This window comes from Chiloscyllium punctatum, chromosome 10, assembly GCF_047496795.1.
Source record: "Chiloscyllium punctatum isolate Juve2018m chromosome 10, sChiPun1.3, whole genome shotgun sequence".
NCBI classification, from domain to species: Eukaryota; Metazoa; Chordata; class Chondrichthyes; order Orectolobiformes; family Hemiscylliidae; genus Chiloscyllium; species Chiloscyllium punctatum.
This window is the reverse complement of record NC_092748.1, coordinates 23205560-23226989: the sequence shown is the minus strand read 5'-3', so window position 1 is coordinate 23226989 and position 21430 is coordinate 23205560. Positions and strand designations below refer to the sequence as shown.

The window sequence follows — 21430 nt, the reverse complement described above, 5'->3', positions numbered from 1 at the left end:
CAGCCAGCCAATTCCTAATCCAAACCTCCAACGCACCCTCAATGCCATACCTCCGTATTTTTTGCAGTAGCCTACCATGGGGAACCTTATCAAACACCTTACTAAAATCCATATACACCACATCTACCGCTTTCCCCTCGTCCACCTCCTTAGTCACCTTCTCAAAGAATTCAATAAGGTTTGTGAGGCACGACCTGCCCTTCACAAAACCATGCTGACTATCCTTGATCACATTATTCCTATCCAGATGTTCATAAATCCTATCCCTTCCGATTCTCTCTAAGACTTTGCCCACAACAGAAGTGAGACTCACCGGCCTATAGTTACTAGGGTTATCCCTACTCCCCTTCTTGAACAAGGGAACCACATTTGCTATCCTCCAGTCTTCTGGCACTATTCCAACGAGGACATAAAAATCAAGGCCAATGGCTCTGCAATCTCCTCCCTTGCTTCCCAGAGAATCCTGGGATAAATGCCATCAGGCTCAGGGGACTTATCTATTTTCACCCTTTCCAGAATTTCCAACACCTCTTCCCTACATACCTCAAAGCCGTCCATTCTAATTACTTGTGACTCAGTATTCACATCGGCAACAATGTCCTGTTCCTGAGTGAATACTGACGAAAAGCCTCCACACGCAACTTCCCACTACTATCCTTGACTGGATCTATTCCTACCCTGGTCATTCTTTTATTCCTGACATACCTATAGAAAGCCTTAGGGTTTTCCCTAATCCTACCACCTAAGGACTTTTCATGTCCCCTCCTTGCTGCTCTTAGCTCTCTGTTCAGATCCTTCCTGGCTACCTTATAACTCTCAATCGCCCCAATTGAACCTTCATGCCTCTTCTTTAAATAGGCCGCCCTCTTCCCTTTAACAAGGGATTCCAATTCCTTATTAAACCACGGCTCCCTCACACGACCCTTTCCTCCCTGCCTGACAGGTACATACTTATCAAGGACACTCAATAGTTGCTCCTTGAACAAGCTCCACATATCAATTACGCCCTTCCCTTGAAGCCTACTTTTCCAAGCCACGCATCCTAAGTCATGCCTCACCGCATCATAATTTCCCTGCCCCCCACTATAACTGTTGCCCTACAGTGCACACTTATCCCTCTCCATCACTAGAGTAAAAGTCACCGAATTGTGGTCACTGTCCCCAAAGTGCTCACCTACCTCCAATTCTAACACCTGGCCTGGTTCGTTACCCAGAACCAAATCCAGTATGGCCTCACCTCTTGTTGGCCTGTCTACATATTGTGTCAGGAAACCCTTCTGCACACATTGGACAAACACTGACCCATCTAACGAACTCGAGCTATAGCTTTCCCAGTCAATATCAGGAAAGTTAAAGTCCCCCATAACAACCACCCTATTACTTTCACTGTTCTCCTGAATCATCCTCGCAATCCTTTCTTCTATGTCTCTTGGACTATTAGGAGGCCTGTAGAAAACTCCTAACAGGGTGACCTCACCTTTCCTATTCCTAACCTCAGCCCAAACTACCTCAGATGGCGAGTCTTCATCCATCGTCCTTTCCACAGCTGTAATACTATCTTTGACAAGCAATGTCACACCTCCCCCTCTTTTACCCCCACCTCTGACCCGACTAAAACATTTAAACCCTGGAACCTGCAACAGCCTGTCATGGGGTGGGATTGGGTTGGGAGAAACTGAGGGTTCTGGCTGTATTGCGGGGTTGGGGGTGGGGGTGGGGGTGCGGAGTTGGCATTGTCCAGGGGTGTGGGATTGATGGGGAGTTACCTATTGAGTCAATTTCTTGCAAGGAATTAAGGGATCTGGGGAAAGTGTGGGTAAGTGACGTTGAAATGCCCACCACCCATGACTGTATGGCAGAGTGGATTTGATGGGCCAAATGACCTTACTTCCACTCCTTTGTGTTATGGTCTTAATTCAGTTCCCCCATTTGGAGATTGGCCTCAATCTATCCTGTAACCAATCAGCCTATTGTATCCACTGCTAGGCCTCTCTTAAGAGCACCTCATCCCTCTCGCCACCTCTTCCCAATGACCCTGCAATGTTGTTCAGTTCAAATGAGAGTCTGTCACTGTGTTTAACCCCCAGTTGACTCTAATTCCAGCAGACTAACTGGGCAGTGTCTTCCTGGATCCTAACCACTCACCATTGCTTCTGTTCCCGAACATCCCCAGCCTGTGCCCTTCCGTCCTTCCCAGTCTTCAATCCTTCCTGATTTTCAACGTCTCCATCTCCTCTCCCCTCAGCCCCCTCCTCACCAAGGAGATAGGCAATGGGGGCCAGGGGGGAGGTTGATTGGTCTCCCCCCAAACCCCCTCAACCCAAATCACCCCGCCCCCACCGACACACTCCCATTCCCCTTACCCCACAGAGCCCCCACCATCCCACCCCCACAGAGCCCTGCATGGTGTGCATTGGATCTTTCCCAGTTTGTGTACAGACCTCGTGAGATGTACTGGGGTCCAGGCAGCTTCAGCTGTGGTTCAGAGACCAGGGGCTTCCCAGATCTGACCCACGTTCCTCTCACTCTCCCTGTCCCTGCAGAATCGATATCCATCGGAGGGAGAATGCAGGAGCCGCAGAGAAAGCCATCACCATTCACTCCACAGCAGAGGGCTGTACAGCTGCCTGTCAAATGATCCTCAAAATTATGCACAAGGAGGCACAGGAAACCAAATTGTAAGTAGCAGTGAGTGGGACCGGTATTTCAGTGTTTGCTGGGACTGGGGCAGCCGTTTCATTCTCAAATCATGGCTTTCCTCAGTCTATACACTCTCTCCCTCAATCTCTCATTCTCCTCACTCTCTCCCTTCCATGTCCCACTCTCCCCACTCTCCCTCGATCCTCCCACTCTCCCTCAATGCTCACTCTCCTCATCAGTCCCCCGCTCTCCTCACTCTCCCCCCTCAATCCCCTCCCCCGCTCTCCTCACTCTCCCCCCTCAATCCCCTCCCCCACTCTCCTCACTCTCCCCCCTCAATCCCCTCCCCCGCTCTCCTCACTCTCCCCCCTCAATCCCCTCCCCTGCTCTCCTCACTCTCCCCCCTCAATCCCCTCCCCCACTCTCCTCACTCTCCCCCCTCAATCCCCTCCCCCACTCGCCTCACTCTCCCCCCTCAATCCCCTCCCCCACTCTCCTCACTCTCCCCCCTCAATCCCCTCCCCCACTCTCCTCACTCTCCCCCCTCAATCCCCTCCCCCACTCGCCTCACACTCCCCCCTCAATCCCCTCCCCCGCTCTCCTCACACTCCCCCCTCAATCCCCTCCCCCGCTCTCCTCACACTCCCCCCTCAATCCCCTCCCCCACTCTCCTCACACTCCCCCCTCAATCCCCTCCCCCACTCTCCTCACTCTCCCCCCTCAATCCCCTCCCCCACTCTCCTCACTCTCCCCCCTCAATCCCCTCCCCCACTCTCCTCACACTCCCCCCTCAATCCCCTCCCCCGCTCTCCTCACACTCCCCCCTCAATCCTCTCCCCCACTCTCCTCACTCTCTCCCTCGATCTCCCATCGACCTCTCACTTGCTTCTCTGTCTCTAACTGGACTTGCTGTGACTGGTTCATGGGGGTCTGTCCCCCTCTGCTGTCTGGGGGAGAGATGCAGGCTTGTTGCTGATTATACAGTCACTTCTTTTGGAAGTTCTGACCTCCTGCTGTAAACACAACTGGTGAACAACCCAGCTCGTTCTCCCAGCCTTCCTTCCTTCCAACATTCCTGTCACTCTCCCTGCCCTCTCCAGTGTCCAGTCATACCCTCCCAGATTAGATTTTTATGCAGAGTAAATCTCCCTCTCCCAACCGTCAGTTAAAAATAAATCTCACAACACCAGGTTATAGTCCAGCAGGTTTATTTGGAAGCACTAGCTTTCAGAGCGCTGCTCCTCCAGGTGGTTGATGAAGGAGCGGTGCTCTGAAAGCTAGTGCTTCCAAATAAACCTGTTGGACTATAACCTGGTGTTGTGAGATTTTTAACTTTGTACACCCCAGTCCATGACCGGCATCTCCAAATCTTAAAAATAAATGAGCAAGTTATAGGTGCTGTTGTCATGACCATGATTCCGGAATCACACCCTTGAATTGGAAAGTGTCATTCCCAGTGTTTGAGGAGGGTCTCCTGCTTCTGTGGGCTATTACTGGAGTCGGTTATTAGGTCAGGCTGACTGGGCTCTTGGATAAATATTGGGTGTGAAGGGCAAACGCTGCAGATTCACCAGAGTAACACCAGCTATAACAGGTTATATTGACAGGAAAGGGTGATCTGTTTGAGATGTTTAATGCTGTATCCCAGACACTTGCTGCGTTTTTTCCTGTTGCTTCTCCTTTGCTTCCTTCTGCCCGTCATGTTTGGTCATTGTCTTCTGGCTCTTAACCCTTCCGCTCATGGGAACAATTTCTCCCTGTCTACTGTGTCTCTCCAGACATTTCCATACCTCATCACAGCCTTCTCTTTTCCAAGGAAAACAGTCCCAAGCCTCTCCAATCAATCCACTGAACTGAAGTGTCTCATCCCTGGAACCATTTTATCTGTCCTTTCTCAAATGCATTCACATCCTTTCTAACCTGGTACTCAAAGCATGAAGTCACAGCCCAGAGCTAAGACTGAACCAGTGTTTTATAAAATTCACTATAACATTCTTGCTTTTGTATTCTTGTCTCTATTTATAAAGCCATGTGCCTTATTAAGCAATTTCTCAACCTTCCAGTTTAAAAGCAAATTACTGCGGATGCTGGAATCTGAAACCAAAAGAGAAAATGCTGGAAAATCTCAGCAGGTCTGGCAGGAGAGAAAGCTTTGACATAGGGTCAGTTAGACTCGAAACGTCAGCTCTTTTCTCTCCTTACAGATGCTGCCAGACCTGCTGAGATTTTCCAGTATTTTCTCTCAACCTTCCAGCTTCAGTGATATGTGCGCGTACACACCAAAGTCAGTCTGCTCCTAGACCTCCCTTTAGAGTTGTATTCTATATTTTACATACCCTTCCTTATATTTCCGGCCAAAATTCATGACTTCACATTCCCTGCAACAAAATTCCTCTGACAACTATCCACCTATTCTACTAGGCCTGCCTCTGTCTGTAAAAAGCAATAATTATTCTTTCTGACAGTTTACAACAACTTGCAAATTTGGAAATTGTGTCCTGAATTCTCATCAATCATCGGTCATCGTTATGGTAGACCAAACCTCCTCAAAATATATGAAGGGGATAACCTGGACCCTAACTTCTTATTTTAAAGGCGGGTGCCAGGTGTTGCGTTCCAGATGCAACTAAATTTGTTAAGCTGCCAGTCTTAAAGCCAGACACACTATATGAGGCAGCACAGTGACTCAGTGGATATCACTGCTGCTTCATAGCGTCAGGGAACAGGGTTCAATTCCACCCTTGAGTGACTGTTTGTGTGGAATGTCTATAGTCTCCCTGTATCTCCCTAGATTTCCTCCCGGTACTCTGGTTTCTTCCCACAGTCTAAAGATGTGCAGGTTAGATGGATTGGCCAAGCTAAATTTCCCATAGTGTCCAGGGATGTGTAGGCTACGTGGATTAGCCGTGGAAAATGCAGAGTTTCAGGGATAGGATAGGGGGTGAGTCTGGGTGAGATGCTTTTCGGTGGGTCAGTGTGGATTCAAGGTGCGAATGACCTGTTTCCATACTGTAAGGGAGTTCTATGATTCATACACTATAATTAAAATAAACAAAAGGAAGAATTGGAATAATTTAACTCTATTGGAAAACCTAACAGAATAGTAGCTTATTTAACAACTGAACAGTAACTGGTCCAATATAGTAACATCCAGTAGGCACATCCTTGGCAAAAGCAAATTCAGTAAAATTGATGAAGTGACAATGAAGGTTGACGAGGGCAGGGCAGTAGACGTAGTCTACGTGGATTTCAGTAAGGCCTTTATTAAGGTTCCACATGTTAGGCTGCTCTGGAAGGTTAATTCCCATGGAATCCAGGGTGAGCTGGCAAATTGGGTACAAAATTGGCTTATTGCTAGGAAGCAGAGTGTAATAGTGGAAGGATGCTTGTGGAACTGGAGGCCTGTGACTAGTGGACTAGGGGTCGGTGCTGGGCCCATTACTGTTTGTTATCTATATCAATGGTTTGGATGAGAATGTGCAAGGCATGGTTAGTAAGTTTGCTGATGACCCTAGTTTGTGGACAGTGAGGAAAACAAGACAAAATGCACTTCTTAAAATCATAGTATCATCACAGTCATTAATACTGAACAAGGAAAGCAATAGTTCCTGCTCCTAGCCCTTGGGGAGGCTCACTGAATACCTTCCTTGGTCATAAATGAATGACCATTCACTGTCTTGTCCATTGGTCAAAGTAATACCCAGGTTGCCGTCACTGTCCCTTTTATTCCATGGATTGCCCCTTTGTTGGCAAGTCTGCCCTCTGGCACTGTGCCAAACACCCTTTGGGAAGTTGACCCCAATCACATCCAATGCATTACCTTCATCCCTCCTCCCTGTCCTCTCATTGGAACAGATAACCAGTGCTGGCTTTCTTTCACGAGGTCAACTGACTGTGGGGGTGGGGAGTGGATTATCATTGCTAAAAGCTTTGACATCGTGAGGTATTTATGGTTACGGCGCTTTATTTTGAACAGCGAGTCGAAACACCAATCAGCCATGATCTAATTGACTGGGTGGAGCAGGCTAGAGGGGTAGAATGACCTCCTGTTCTTATGTTCTGTCAAGCACTCCCTGGACAGATGGATTAGATACAGAGGCACTGTCCCAGTAAAGTGCCTCAGGCCACATTTCAGTCACAGCAGTGCAATGGGGTTGGGTTTCTCACTGAGAAAGGTGGGAGGAAGGCTGTGGACTTGAGCGTGTGCGAGTGTGTGCGTGCGTGCAATGATTGTCCATGCATTTTAGCACTGAGGAGATCCCGTTGAAAATCCTCGCTCACAACAGTTTTGTGGGACGGCTGATCGGCAAAGAGGGGCGTAACCTGAAGAAAATGGAACAGGAAACCGAGACCAAAATAACCATCTCTCCGTAAGTTTGCTCGGTTGTAGATCCGGACACAGAACCTGCGCTTCGGGGCTGGCGGGGGGGGGGGGGGGGGGGGGGGATCTTGGCTTCTGTGGCCTGAGTTTTCTTTAATTTTTTTCTCACGAACTTTAATCTGGCGCCGGTCTTCCATTTGAGCCCCTCTCTGACACTGACTCGTCAAACACGAGCAGTGTTTCTACAGCATGGGTTGGACGAAGTAAAGGCCCCCTCCCTAGTTCTGAGCTGTCGCGTCAGACACTCTCACGGCACAGTTTGAGGATGCAGTCACAGAGGTGTTCATTGACGCGCAGTGAGGAGATGTCACTGGAAGGGGGTATTCCTGGAAATGTGGGGTTTTTGTTGGAGGTGGGGGGGGAGATTTAATAAAAAGGAAAGGGAATGTATGATAAATGCCACTCCTTCTATATCCACGTTGGGAAACACAGGATGCCATCACAACTGAACCAGGGATGTTGGGTGGGAACCTCCTACCCCTATCAGCTGTGACCCTCTTTTCCCCCCCCCCACCCCAACAGTGCGCCTTGAAGGGAACTGCATTGGGACTGTCACAGGGAGAGCTGTGTGGTGTCGGGTGTGTCTGCGTTCTAAAAGCCTCTTTGTTGTGGCTGGCCAGGTTACAGGACTTGACGCTGTATAATCCAGAGAGGACCATCACTGTAAGGGGCAGCGTTGAGGCCTGCTCAAAAGCTGAAGTAGAAATTATGAAGAAACTCAGAGAGGCTTATGAAAATGACCTTGCTGCTATGAATGTAAGTTCCACCCAAAAGGCTTTGCCTGCTCGTAACCCAGGGGTTCACCAAGCTGACCTTTTCACATGGCACCCAGCTCACGCAGGGCACAGGGGCAGAGAGGAGTGGTGTAGGGAGCAGGCAGGAAAGTGGGGTGGTGGGCACGGTGGGGTCAGCCGCGATGTTATTGAATGGCAGAGCAGGAGAGAGGGGCCAAATGGCTGAGTGCTGATTTTTTTGTGGGTAACCGTACAGAGTCCCTGGGTCAAAATGGAGTCCTAGAGATCTACAGCACAGAAAAAGGCCCTTTGGCCTGTCGTTTCTGTGCTGGTCAAAAACTACCTAACTATTCTAATCCAATATTCCAGCACTTGGCCCCAAAGCCTTATATGCCGTGAGACATCTAAATATTACTTTATGTTCTGAGCGTCTCTGCCTCGATCACCTTTACAAGCAGAAACTTCCAGATTCTCACCATTCTCTGGGTGAAAAAGTTTGTCCTCACCTCATCTCTAAACCTTCTGCCTCGTGGTTATCTTCAGTCTGTGCTCCTGGTCATTGATTCCTCCATCAAGGGGAAAAGTTTTAATTTCTGTCTATCGTGTCTGTGCTTCTCATAATCTTTAAACGTCACAGTCACGTCCCCTTTCAATCTCCTCTGCTCCGAGGGAAGCAACCCCAGTCTGTCCAATCAATCTGCACAACATCAAGGCTGCATTCGACCGAGTGTGGCATCAAGGGAGAGCCCTAGCAACACGATAATCAATGGGTATCAGCTCCAAAACTCTCTGCTGATTGGAGTCAGACCTGACACACAGGAAGATAGTTGTGATTGTTGTTGGAGGTCAGTCATCTCTGCTCCAGGATACCATAGAATCCCTACAGTATGGAAACAGGCCATTCAGCCCAACGAGTCCACACTGACCTTCTGGAGAGTAACCCCATTTCCCTTCCCCTACCTTATTACTCGACAATTCCCCTGACTAATCACTTAGCCTACACATCCCTGAACCTGTGAGCAATTCAGCACGGTCAATCCATCTAACCTGCACATCTTTGGACTGTGGGAGGAAACCCACGCAGACACGGGGAGAATGTGCAAACTCCACACGGACAGTTGCCTGAGGCTGGAATTGAACCCAGGTCCCTGGCGCTGTGAGGCAGCAGTGCTAACCACTGGGGGCCACCGTGCCGCCCAATATCTCTGCTGGAGTTGCTCAGGGTAGTGTCTGAGGCTCAACCATCTTCAGCTGCTTCATCAATGACTTTCTGTCCATCATAAGGTCAGAAGTGGGATGTTTGTTGATGATTGCACTTGGCCCCAAAGCCTTATATACCGTGATATCTCAAGTGCACATCTAAATATTGCACAATGTTCAGCACCATTCACGACTCCTCGGACACTGAAGCAGTCCATGTTCAAATGCAGCAAGACCTGGACAGTATCCAGACTGGGGCTGACAAGTGGCAAGTAACTCCACGCCACACAAATACCCAGGCTATGACTCTTCAGATAGAGACAATTTAAACATCATCCCATGATATTCAATAGTGTGACCATCACTGAATCCCCACTGAACATATCTTGGGAGTTACCATTGATCAGAAATTCAACTGGATTCACCACATAACCTTAGTAGCTGCCAAAGCAAGTCAGAGACTAGGAATACTGTGGCAATTAACGTGCGTCCTGTCTCCCCAAAGCCTGTCCGCCATCTACAAGGCACAAGTCAGGAGTGTGATGGAATACTCCCCACTGGCCTGGCTGGGAACAGCTCCAACAACACTCGAGAAGCTTGACACCATCCAGGACAGAACAGCCTGTTTGATTGGCAGCACATCCACATCTCCCCCTCCAGTATCTCCTGCCTCCTCAGTCACTCTGTTCACCCTCCCCTCATCTCCAGGCCTCCTCTCCACTCTCTTCCCAACTGCTTCCCTGTTCTCCCCTTCCCTCACCTCCCCGCACACTCCCCTAATCTCCCCTCCTTCCCTGCTCTCCTCCCATTCCTTGGCCTCTCCTCTTCCTTCACCTCACAATCTTCTCCCAACCCCTTCTTTCACCTCACCTTCCCTTCCTATCTAGCCCCTCTTCTCCCCCCTCCTCGCCCCCAACAACCCCCCCACACTTTCCATCTCTGTGCTTAACTTCCCTCCCCATCTCGCTTCCCCCACCCTCTCCTCTCCTCAACTCCACATCTCCTTCACCCCTCCCCGTCCTCTTCTCCTATCCTCCTCCTCTCCCTTCTTGTTTCCCTTTCCTTCCCTCCTGTCCTCTCGTTCCTCGTCCTTTCGCTCTTCTCCCCTCTCCCCAGATCCTTACTCCCATCTCCTGTGTTCACTTTGACTCCCCTTCCCTACCGTCCCCACTTTCCTTCACCTCTGCCCTCTCCACCCCTCCTCTCTCCCACTCTCCCCCTCCTCTTTCCCTCTCCCTCATCCGCCCCTCCTCTCCACCTCATCTCCCATCTCCTCCTCCCATCTTCTTCAGCCTCTCCTCTCCTCTCCTCTCCTCCTCCTCTTCCCTGCCTCCCTTCCTCCCCTCCTTGACTTCCTCTCCTCCCCTCTGGTTCCCTTCTCCTCCCCTCCTTTCCTCCCCTCTTCTGTCCTCCCCTCTCTGATCCATTTGTTCACCATCCTTCCCTCTCCTACCCCCTCCCCAGACCCTTGCTCCCAACACTGCCACCTCCTGCACTCACCTCAACTCCCCCTCCCTGCCGTTCCCACCTTCATTCACTTCTGCCCTCTCCCAAGCTCCCCTTCCCTCCTCTTCTGCCGTTCCTCCCCCTCCTCCCTCTCCCCTGCTCTCGCCCTCCCCCTCTCCTTTCCTCATCCTCGTGCGCGCGCGCACACACACACACACACACACACACACACACACACACACACACACACACACACACACACACACACACACACACACACACACACACACAACTTGGTGAAGGGAGTTATTCCATCATGCAATAGAGGAAAAACATCTCCCAAAATATGCATCAGACTGTCTCTCAGGGATATTCTGTTGAGGTCATTGCTGCTTTTCCTCAAAGGAATGGTGTTTGAAATATGTGGCGCTTCATCTGACGTGCAAGGATGAGCTGAGAGTGGGCCTCAGTTAGAGTGCGACTCCACTCGGAAGAGGCATCGTTATCAGCCTGTTGCCATGGCAACGAATGTGTATCTTTCCTTTCCAGTGAGATGGCTGAATAATATTGGAAACTATTCTGTGCAAGTTTGAAAGCTTCCCCTGATGTGACGTGGGCTGCACTTGTTATGAGAGAGAGAGAGAGACTTGCTCACAGGCACACTCCCATTTGCTGGGCCAGTGCCAGACTTTGTGTCATCAAAGATGTCAAGTCCCAGGATGGCACACACTGACCTTGCGGACACAGCGTTTGCAGGGTATGCTGTCATATCTCAGTCATTTTTGCGAGGTTCCTCCTCACCGAGGTGAGCAGTGTCCTTGTTGGGGTTTGTTCACCTTCTGTTTCAATCACGGGGTGGGTGGGGGCAACAGGAATCCGTATTCGTGCAGTCGACACACAATTATAAATTGGCCTTTCAGCCACTCGTGCCTGGTGCTAGCTGTTTAGTCAAATGAATTCTGCACATTGTTCTTTTTTCCCTTCCTGGAAACACCTAAGAAGTGGGAGTGCTACACCAGCATATCTGATCATCCACTTTGACATCCCCTTTCCTCGCTACCTGCGTCTCTGCTGATTCCTCAGTATCCAAAAATCGGATAGTCTCTGTGTTGAGCGTACTCAATGACTTAGACAAGTGGCCTACTGTCCCTTGGAGAGGGGGCTTCCACAGATTTGAGAAACTCTCGAGCGAAATAAATTTTCCTCCAGTTAGAAATGGTTGACCCCTTATTCTGAGAGTGCGACCCTTGGGTCTAGAGGCCTCAGCCAAGAGGACACATTCCCCCCCCCCACCCCACCCCCCCCAGCACCCACGCTGTCGTGCCCTTGAAGAACCGACTCGCCTTGCTTGCCTTTTGTTCTTCTAAACTTCACAGGATCTGGACCTAATCTGCTCTTGGGACATGCCCTCAACCCAACGAACCTTTGTGTCCCCTCTAAGGCAAATATAGTGCCTTCTTGAGCATGGAGATGAAACATATATGCTGTATCCCAGCTGTCACCTCACCAGTGTCCAGTAGTAAAACAATTTTATACTGATACTTCATTCTCTTTGTAATATAGGCTAACACGCCATTTCCTTGTCAATTGCTTGCTGTTCCTGGATGTTAACTTGCTGTGATTCATTTACAAGAACATCCAACATCCAATTCCCTTGAGAAGCATTTCACTAGTGAAGAAAAATTCTGTTTTGTAGAATAAAAAATCCATCTGAAGTGGAAAACGTCACACTTGGTCACCTTGCGTAATTACCATAGTCTTACCCCACTCATTTAATGTGGTTATTGCTGTCGTAAAGTCCTCACAGCTTGCTCTCTCACTGAACTTTACATTGGCAGCAAACTTGGAGGTATCGCGTCTTAAGATGAGGAGAAATGTCTTCATTTCTAAAGGTTGTGAATTTTTACGATTCTCTATTCCAAACAGCTTTGGAATATGAGTCATCGAGCTTGTTCAGAACAGAGGGCAATAGGTTTGTTTTTAATGCTCTGGGAATTCAGGGAGATGAGGATAGCTTTCTTGAATGGTGACCAAGGCTTGCAAGGCACTTGGCCTGTTCCTACCCCTGAAGTTACAAATATTTTCTCATACACCTGTCCATAGAAATTATGACACACCACTGGAGAGGATGGGACTTGAACCCTAGCCTCTTGGTTTAGAGATAGCGAAACCAGCACTGTGTCATAAGCCCCTTAAATTACTGATGTGTGAAATCATTGATTTTGATTGTGAATAGCTGAGGCCCCATTACTGACCCTGGCCGCACTCCCTGCTTATCAGTATGTCTGCTTCCTGGTTGTTTCTAAGTCCAGTGCCCTAAGTGCCAACTTTGTGAATGCCCTGCCTGGATTCACCAACTTTAAGGGCATTTAAATGGTCATTGGAAAAATATATATGGATGATAATGGAATAGTGTAGGTTAGATGGGCTTCAAAATGGTTTCACAGGTCGGCACAACATTGAGGGCCGAAGGGCCTGTACTGCGCTGGAATGTTCTGTGTTCCAAGGAACCTCTCGCGTGGCACCTTTATTGAAGGCTATGTGAAAATCTAAAAATCCACTTACTAATCTAGTTAGCTGTGACCACAAATCACCCTTTATACGTCTGTCAAAAACACTTTCACAATTACGTGCTCATCTTGTTTTGATTTTCTAAATGCCCCTGCCACCACATCCCTGATAATAAACCCTCCTGAGGCTGATATTGCATTAATGGTGAACCCCTAATTCCCTGTTTTCGGTCTCCCTCCCTTCTTAAAAAGTGGACTATTTATCTAACTCCGTTTTGAAGGTTTCTTTTCCTGAACCTCCTTCCTTCTTCTGTTGGGGCAGCTTATTCCAGACTGTCACAGCTCTCCGTGTGACTGAATAAAACAACTCATGGTTCCCTCTGGTTCCTTTGGCAATTGTCATTAAATTCCTGTTCACGAGTTACTGGCTGGTTATGAACATTCCTCTCAAACCATCTCCACAGTTAGTTGAAGGATCCCCGACATGTTCCACTGCCTCTTCTCATCCTTCCTAACTGCCGTATCAAAACAGCAGGAAGGTTTCTGCATGAGACTTCTTACATACCTGCCCATTATGTTCAACTGAAGTCTGTCTCCTTACTGTACATTGTACCATCTGCAAACTGTGATATATATTAATACTCTGGACCTGGGTAGGCAGGGAGTCACAGCAGTGAAAATACCATCTTGTAACACAATTCTCTGCTCTCTGCCCCAACCGGCTTTATATCCATGCTGTCTCTTTTTAATCCCACTGGCGTTTTGTTTGCTGACAGATTTATTGTTTGGCCCTTTGTCAAATGCTTTTTGAAATTCCCGAGAAGCACTATCAACTTCTAAGCAATTAGTGGGCGGCACGGTGGCACAGTGGTTAGCACTGCTGCCTCACAGCGCCTGAGACCCGGGTTCAATTCCCGCCTCAGGCGACTGACTGTGTGGAGTTTGCACGTTCTCCCCGTGTCTGCGTGGGTTTCCTCCGGGTGCTCCGGTTTCCTCCCACAGTCCAAAGATGTGCAGGTCAGGTGAATTGGCCATGCTAAATTGCCCATAGTGTTAGGTAAGGGGTAAATGTAGATGTAGGGGTATGGGTGGGTTACGCTTCGGCGGGGCGGTGTGGACTTGTTGGGCTGAAGGGCCTGTTTCCACACTGTAAGTAATCTAATCTAAACTCCCCACCCCAGTCCCTTCATCAATCCTCTCCATTACTTTCTGCAATCCTTCTTGTCGATGGTATACACTGCTGCCCCTAACTGTCAGTGGTGGAAGGAGTGGATATTGTAGGTGGTGGATGTCGACACAAAATCCTTTGTGGCAGTCTTCCTTCAGAAAGAACCCCCGCCCCCTTCCATCTCGAAGACTGCAGTTGGTGAGAGGTGAAGTTTTGCGGTGTACCAGAGCAGCAGCTCGATGTGTGAAGTTGAGGGGTAATATCCCTATAGAACTGAACAAAAGTGATGCAGAAACTGCACCTCTCAAGGTCGCAAAGCCCAACTGGTGATAAATAAAAAGGCTGGGGTCAGTCAGAGCTTAATTGCTGTTTGGTTAGATTCCGTCTGCTCAACAGTTACAGGTGATCATTCCGAAGCACCCAGCCTCTTTAAGATTGTGGTTATGTCAGCAACCACACGAGTTACTACACCTACAACAGATTTATGGTTTCCGTGCGCTGTTGGCTCTCAGTACTTCTGGCCAAAGTGAGTAAAGGTATTCACTGGTGACTTGCATCCCGTCAATCTCGCTGCCTCTGTCGATATTGGGTGAAGACCAAGCCGGTTTTTCCCTTAGTCAGAAAGCTCAGCCCCAGTCACAGACACGTGAGGGATGGCCAGTTGAGAGAGAGATGTGAGGGGTTTAGGATCAAACATCAAGAAACCCAGCAGACGTCAGCTGTCTCCAGCCCGGCTCATGCACCTTCTTTTGTTTTCAGCAACAAGCAAACTTGATCCCGGGGTTGAACTTAAATACCCTGGGAATTTTCTCGTCTGGACTGCCGGTGCTTCCATCCACAAGTCGGCCCCGTGGAGCTGCTTCTTCTTACAGTCCGTTTGCGGTGAGTGTCCTTCTCTTCACTGCTTCTAGTCGCTCGAAGCCATTGGACAATAGGGGTGATGATCTCACAACCCAACAGCACATCTCCCCGCTGCAGGGCATCATGGGACAGAGCCTCCACTCCCCTCCCTCTCCACTTTCTCGGTGTATTGTGGGATGGAGAACGCACATGTTTCCCAGAGGGTCCTTTTAACTGTTTACGTGGAGAATGAGCTCAGGTTACCGAGCTGACTAAAGAACTGGACAGTCGTTCGTGCCTGTGTGTGTCAGTCATTGTCACTGTTACTTAATGGGCTTCTGTTCGTTTGGGGGGAAGTGAGGACCGCAGATGCTGAAGATCAGAGTTGAGAGTGTGGTGCTGGAAAAGTGCAGCAGGTCAGGCAGCATCCGAGAAGCAGGAGAGTTGACATTTCGGGCATACGCTGTTCATCGGGAATTCCTACTCCTCGGATGCTGCCTGCCCTGCTGTGCTTTTCCAGCACCACATACTCAACTGCTGTTCTTTTCGTACTGACTCCTCTCTGGCCCTACTGGCCACTGTTCTTTTGGTACTGACTCCTCTCTGGCCCTACTGGCCATTCTGCTGATGTCTCTGCTGAAGCAAATCCTCACATTGTCCTTCCCTGAATCTGACCCATGCACTGACCAGCTGTGATGATGGACTCTGTCAGGCCCATTGCCTGATAACATTGACTATAAATTGCTGTAAGCTTAGCTGTAAGTGACATGAAGCCTAGATTCAGAGGCAGGGGCAGTATGCCTCATTGATCCCTTTTTGCGATTCAGTGATAATTCAGCTTAGACTCGATGAATAGAGGCTTCTCATTTATATATTGCCTCTTACATCCATCCCAAGAGATCGCAAGAGATGTGCTTCACAGCCAGGGAAATACTTTCGGATATGATGAACAAAGTCCCAGCAAGAGAATTGAACCAGTGGAACACAAGAATTCCTTGCTGTGTTTCCAATCGCGCAATGGAGTTTTTTTTTTACAAATCCCAAGCAGGTCCACTCCCCCGACCCTGCTGTGTTACGTCAGCTTGAATGATCTTGGAAGGCAAGGTGATTGGCTTACGGGGATGTCACTGGGCTAGCAATCCGGGCTCATGCTGTGGGCACACCAGGTTCAAATCCCACTGCCGCAACAGCTAATCAATCTGCCGATGAAAGCTGCTCTCAGTCTTGGTAACCATGACAACTAGCCCCAAGTGCCATAAAAATGAATCTGGTTCAACAATGCCCTTTAAGGGTGGAAATCAGCCGTCCTTACCTGGTCCGACCTAATGTAACGCATACAGCAGTTTAGTTGACCAAAGTCAACTACAATGGACAGTGAAGAAGGTTATCTAAGACATCTTGATCAGTTGGACCATTGAGCTGTGGTGTGGCGGATGGAGTTTAATTTGCATAAGTGTGAGGTATTGTATTTTGGCAAAACAAACAAGGGCAGGAGTTATATAATTAGTGGTAAGGCCCTAGGTAGTGTTGTAGAACAGAGAGGCATAGGGGTTCAGATACACAATTCTTTGAAATTTCCATCGCAGGTAGACAAGGTGGTTAAGAAGGTGTTCAGCACGCTTGTCTTCATTGCTCAGACCTTTTGAGTATAGGAATTGAGATGTCATTGTCCAGGACTTTGTGCATTTCTATGTCACCCTGTTACAAGAAGGGTAGTGTTAAATTAGAGAGCGTTCAGAAAAAATTGACCAGGATGTTGCTGGGGATGGAGGGTTGGAGTTATAGGCTGGGACATTTTTCACTGGAGCATAGGAGACTGAGGGGTGATGTTATAAAGGTTTATAACATCATGAGGGGTGTAGGTAAAGTGAACAGCAAGGGTCTCTTTCCTAGGATGGGATGTCCAAAAACTAGGGAGAAGGTGAGAGGCGAAAGTTTTAGAAAGGACATGAGGAGGAGCAAAGTTTTCATGTAGAACGTGGCTCCTGTGTGGAATGAACTGCCAAAGGAAGATGCAGGTATAACATTTAAAAGATATTTGGATAAGGACATGAATAGGAAGGGTTTGGAGAGATATGGGCCAAATGCAGGCAAGTGGGATTAGATGTGTGGTCAACATGGACTGGTTGGGACTGAAGGGTCTGTTTCCATGCTGTATGACTTTGTGACTCTTAACAACCCCTTCAAATAGTGCAGCCAGCTAGTCATTTCAGAACAGGCTGGCCTTACCTGTGATATCCACATCCTAAAAGACTTAAAGAGAAATCACATGGCCTTCTCTCTTGGGTGCAAGCATATTTGGAGGCCAAGTTGACTGTGATGATCCCTTTTCAATCTTGTTTCGGAAAGACACGGATCTCCAAATGCATGTCAGTCAGCCCCAGGGTGCAGGCTTCAGTTCCTTGCTCTCCGCCTGGATTTGACCGTCTGAGTTGTCATGTTGTGTGGGTGCTTTTAAAAAAGGTGTTGGTGGTGTTCAGGAAGGAATTAAACAGTCCCCTCGCAGTATGTGAGCAGGAGAGCACATGGAAGGAAACACATCTGATTGATCAGACTTTCCCTCGAAGAGAGAGTAGCCGGCCGATAAAGTCAGAGGCCAGAAATAAGTGCTGCGTGTTATAGCAGAGCATGGGCCATTCCCTTTACCATACTTGACCATGAGTATTGTGAGCAAATTTGGGCCCCTTATCTCAGGAAGGAGGTACTGGCCCTAGTGTGGGCCCAGAGGAGATCCAGGAGAATGGGATCCCAGGAATGAAAGCCTTAACACATGAGGAATGTTTGAGGACTATACTCCGAGTTTAGAAGGATGAGGTGAGGGGAATCTAACTGAAACTTGCAGAACAGTGAACGGCCTGGATAGAGTGGATATTGGGAAGATGTTTCTGCTAGCAGGAGAGACTTGGACCCCGAGAGTATAGCTTTAGAGTAAAGGGAAGACTCTTTAGAAGGGAGATGAGGAGAAACATCTTCAGCCGGAGGGTGGTGAATCTCTGGAATTCATTGCCACACAAGGCTGTGGAGGCCAGGTCACTGAGTATATCTAAGACAGCGATCTTGACTGTTGTGGGGATCAAAGGTTACGGGGAGAAGGCGGGGGAATGGGGTTGAGAAACGTGTCAGCCATGATTGAAAAGTGGAGCAGACTCAGCGGGTTAAATGGCCTCATTTCTGCTCCGACGCCTTCTGCTTTTATGGTGCTGTCATGGGGATGAAGGGAGACACTTGATCCTGGAATTACAACCCTGAGGTTCATTAAGAGCTCCAAGACCTGTACCCCTCCCTCCCTAACGAAGCTGTAGTTGATAGATCTGGGGGCTGCTGATGTGAGTCACCTTGGGAGGCATCACCCAGTGTAAGTGATGAGCTCCCGCTTGGACTGCTGTCAGATGGTGTGTTCTGTTCCCACCTCACTGCAGAGGTCAAAGGATTTTGCCACTTTACAGTGAGTTAGAAACAATCCACCGAAGGTTTGAATTAGCCATCAGTTAATGTGAGGGAATACTTTGCATCTAAAGATGCTCAGGAAACATCCCTCCCACGGTTTGGCCCCAGGCTCTGATTGGATTGTGGAAGTTCAGGGTGGAGGGGGGTGTGTGGACTCGGCCTGTAACCTGAGGCACGTGTTGTTGCAGTTTTAATGTTATAAGAGTAAGCTGGTGCTCCACGTCAGTCCAAGATCTGACCAGTTGTTCTCCTGTACGCTGTTACCCAGCTGAGCAACTTGGTTGAATCCCGTATGCGTTTACATTCTGAAGCTCTGTGCTTCCAGGAATGAAACTGTGCCTTTGATTCTTTGCACACACCTCAGATAATTCTCTTTGTAGATTTGTTGCTTCCTTCTGTCTATCTTTGTCTCTCTCCCCATCTGCCTGTCGATCTTGTAGAGGTCTACAGCACAGTAAAAGACCCTTCGGCACATTGCAATCTGTCGATCTGTCTTTTTGTGTCTAACTGTGTGTCTCCGTCTGTATCTCTCCCTGTCTTTTGTGGATGTGTGTATCACACACACTCCCTCTGTCTCTGCATGTGTCTTCCTCACTGTCCGTGTGTATCTCTGTCAACCTCCCAGTCTACCATTTCCTTCTATCTCAGTTAACGAGTTTTGAGAAGATTTGTAGCTCGGGTGGAGGTTCTGGATGTAGGTTTGTTCACTGAGCTGGAAGGTTCATTTCCAGATGTTTCATCACCCTACTAGACAACACCTTCAGTGAGCCACCAGATGAAGCACTGCTGATAATTCCTGCTTTCTATTTATATGTTTGGGTTTCTTTGAGTTGGTGTTGTCATTTCCTGTAAGCTTTTTCCAACCAGAATGCTATCAATAAACACATCAAGTTAGTAAAAGAACAGGAAATGACATCACCACAGGAAATGACGTCACCAACCCAAACAAACCCAAACATATAAATAGAAAGCAGGAATTATCAACAGTGCTTCGCCTGGAGGCCCACTGAAGAGGTTACCCAGTAGGGTGATGAAACATCTGGAAATGAACCTTCTAGCTCAGCGAGCAAACCTACATCCAGTCCCTACACCATGTTTATCTTTCTCTAGCTCAATCTCACTCTGCCCCCCCCACCGCCATCTCTCAATTCTCTCTCTTCTTTACCTCTCTTGCATTTTTCCTGTCCTCCACTCAAACTTACTTTGTCTTTTTCAATCACTGTATTTCACTTTGTTTCTATTTCGCACAGTGGGGATTGATGAAAATCAAGGTTGTTTAAGTTGCTTAACCTTGTCCAGGATTGAGAGGTACTTGAGCAAAGTCAGACAAAAGAGATTTTTCTATACATCGGCCTTCTCTGCATTGCAATCCAGGGGTGTGTGTGTGGTGTGTGTGTGGTGTGTGTGTGTTTCTGTTGCACCCAGTCCAATCTGTATGGGAGAACCCAGCATAGTGCAGATTTTCTACTGGTGTCACTAGGTCCTGATTCCCGTTCCTAAGTGACTCCAGATTGGAGAAGGGGACTAGACAAAAAAAAACTGCAGGTGCTGGAATCCAAAGTAGATAGACAGGAGGCTGGAAGAACACAGGAAGCCAGGTAGCGTGGTTACACCCGAAGCATCGACCTGGAGAAGAGGGTGAGCCGTTTTTAACGATATAATAAATATAACTTGTACCAAACCAGGAATGACTGATGTGTTTTTCCTCTCCTGATGTAGAGTCATCTGTGCTACCCTGGTGCCCTGTATAATACACCTGCAGTCGGTACAATGGCCCAGCTGTATTCTGTAAGTGTGACACCCTAAACAAGTGCCAGAGAGGCACAACTCTATACACGTGTATCTACCCTCCTGCCTTGCCTACCCACTGAGCTCTCATTGACCTTCTCTGCTCTCCTGTCCCTCTGTGCTGCTGAATACAGGCACTGTAGCTCCCACACTGAAAATTACAACCCTCACGTGCTGTGTCCGCTGCTAACTCCACAGAACCTCAGTCCTACGTTTGAGAACTGGTAAACCACACAGGGTGGTCTGGCAGGGACAACACGCATGCGGTCCCCGAGGTGCATCACACAAGCACTCCCGAAACCAGCTTCACACGAAACGAAAGCAAGGGGGATGGTCAGCAGAGTTGGCCAGCAGCTGGATGAAGGGAGAGGTTTGCAGGAGCATCTGAACAGGGGCAGAAGGGGTTCGGAGGTTCACCGGCTGAAGCCACAGCTGTTGAGGACCGCGTGAAGGGTTCTCAGGAGGCACAACCTCGCAGGAGTGCCGAGACAGGGAACGTTTCGGGGCAGGACAAGGTGAGAGAGAAGGAGGAGTGCAGAGAGTGGGAGTAATGTACAGCACCAGTGCAGAGTGTGTGGAAGGGTCGTGGTGCAGGATGAGGTTAAAATGGAGGGTGAGTGCGGAGAGCTGCAATAGTTATAGGGCAGGAGAATGTCAAAACGGAGGAGGAGGGCGATTGCGGATTTGGCAAACAATAAGATAGGTGGTATATTTGGGAATGTATCTACACTGGGAGCCAGTGTACAACACAGTGCAGTACTGGTCAGAGAATGGGACATGTTACACTTTGGGATGTAGGGTTTGGTTGAAATGTGTGCTTGTGGAGGTTGTCCCACAGAGTATTGTCGAGTCCGAGTCCTTCAAAGGGAAGGGTTGAGGTTGACAATGGCATACTGCCAGCCCACTGATATTAATGCCCGTAATGCTGTACCCCAGCCTGCACTAGTGCCTGTAATGCTGTATCCCAGCCCACATTAGTGTCTGTAATGCTGTACCCCAGTCTGCACGAGTGTTTGTAATGTTATACCCCAGCCTGCACTAGTGTCTGTAATGTTGTACCCCAGCCTGCACTAGTGTCTGTAATGTTGTACCCCAGCCTGCACTAGTGTCTGTAATGCTGTACCCCAGCCTGCACTAGTGTTTGTAATGTTGTACCCCAGCCTGCACTAGTGCTTGTAGTGCTGTACCCCAGCCCACACTAGTGCCCGTAGTGCTGTACCACAGCCTGCACTAGTGCCCGTAGTGCTGTACCCCAGCCTGCACTAGTGCCCGTAGT

The 21430-nt window shown here is 48.7% G+C and overlaps 1 protein-coding gene across 6 annotated transcripts in view; it reads left to right on the top strand.

The window, feature by feature from the left end:
• LOC140481943 (insulin-like growth factor 2 mRNA-binding protein 2) overlaps positions 1-21430 on the top strand; it is a 137158-nt gene that overhangs the window by 101999 nt on the left and 13729 nt on the right. For 3 of the 6 annotated variants that reach the window (XM_072578684.1, XM_072578683.1, XM_072578687.1), the window contains exons 7-11: positions 2544-2678; positions 6888-7010; positions 7642-7777; positions 14839-14961; positions 20086-20154. In XM_072578684.1, coding sequence (XP_072434785.1) covers positions 2544-2678; positions 6888-7010; positions 7642-7777; positions 14839-14961; positions 20086-20154 — 586 coding nt within the window. The remainder of the gene's footprint in view (positions 1-2543; positions 2679-6887; positions 7011-7641; positions 7778-14838; positions 14962-20085; positions 20155-21430) is intronic. The other 3 variants (XM_072578686.1, XM_072578685.1, XM_072578688.1) reach the window with 2 other exon arrangements.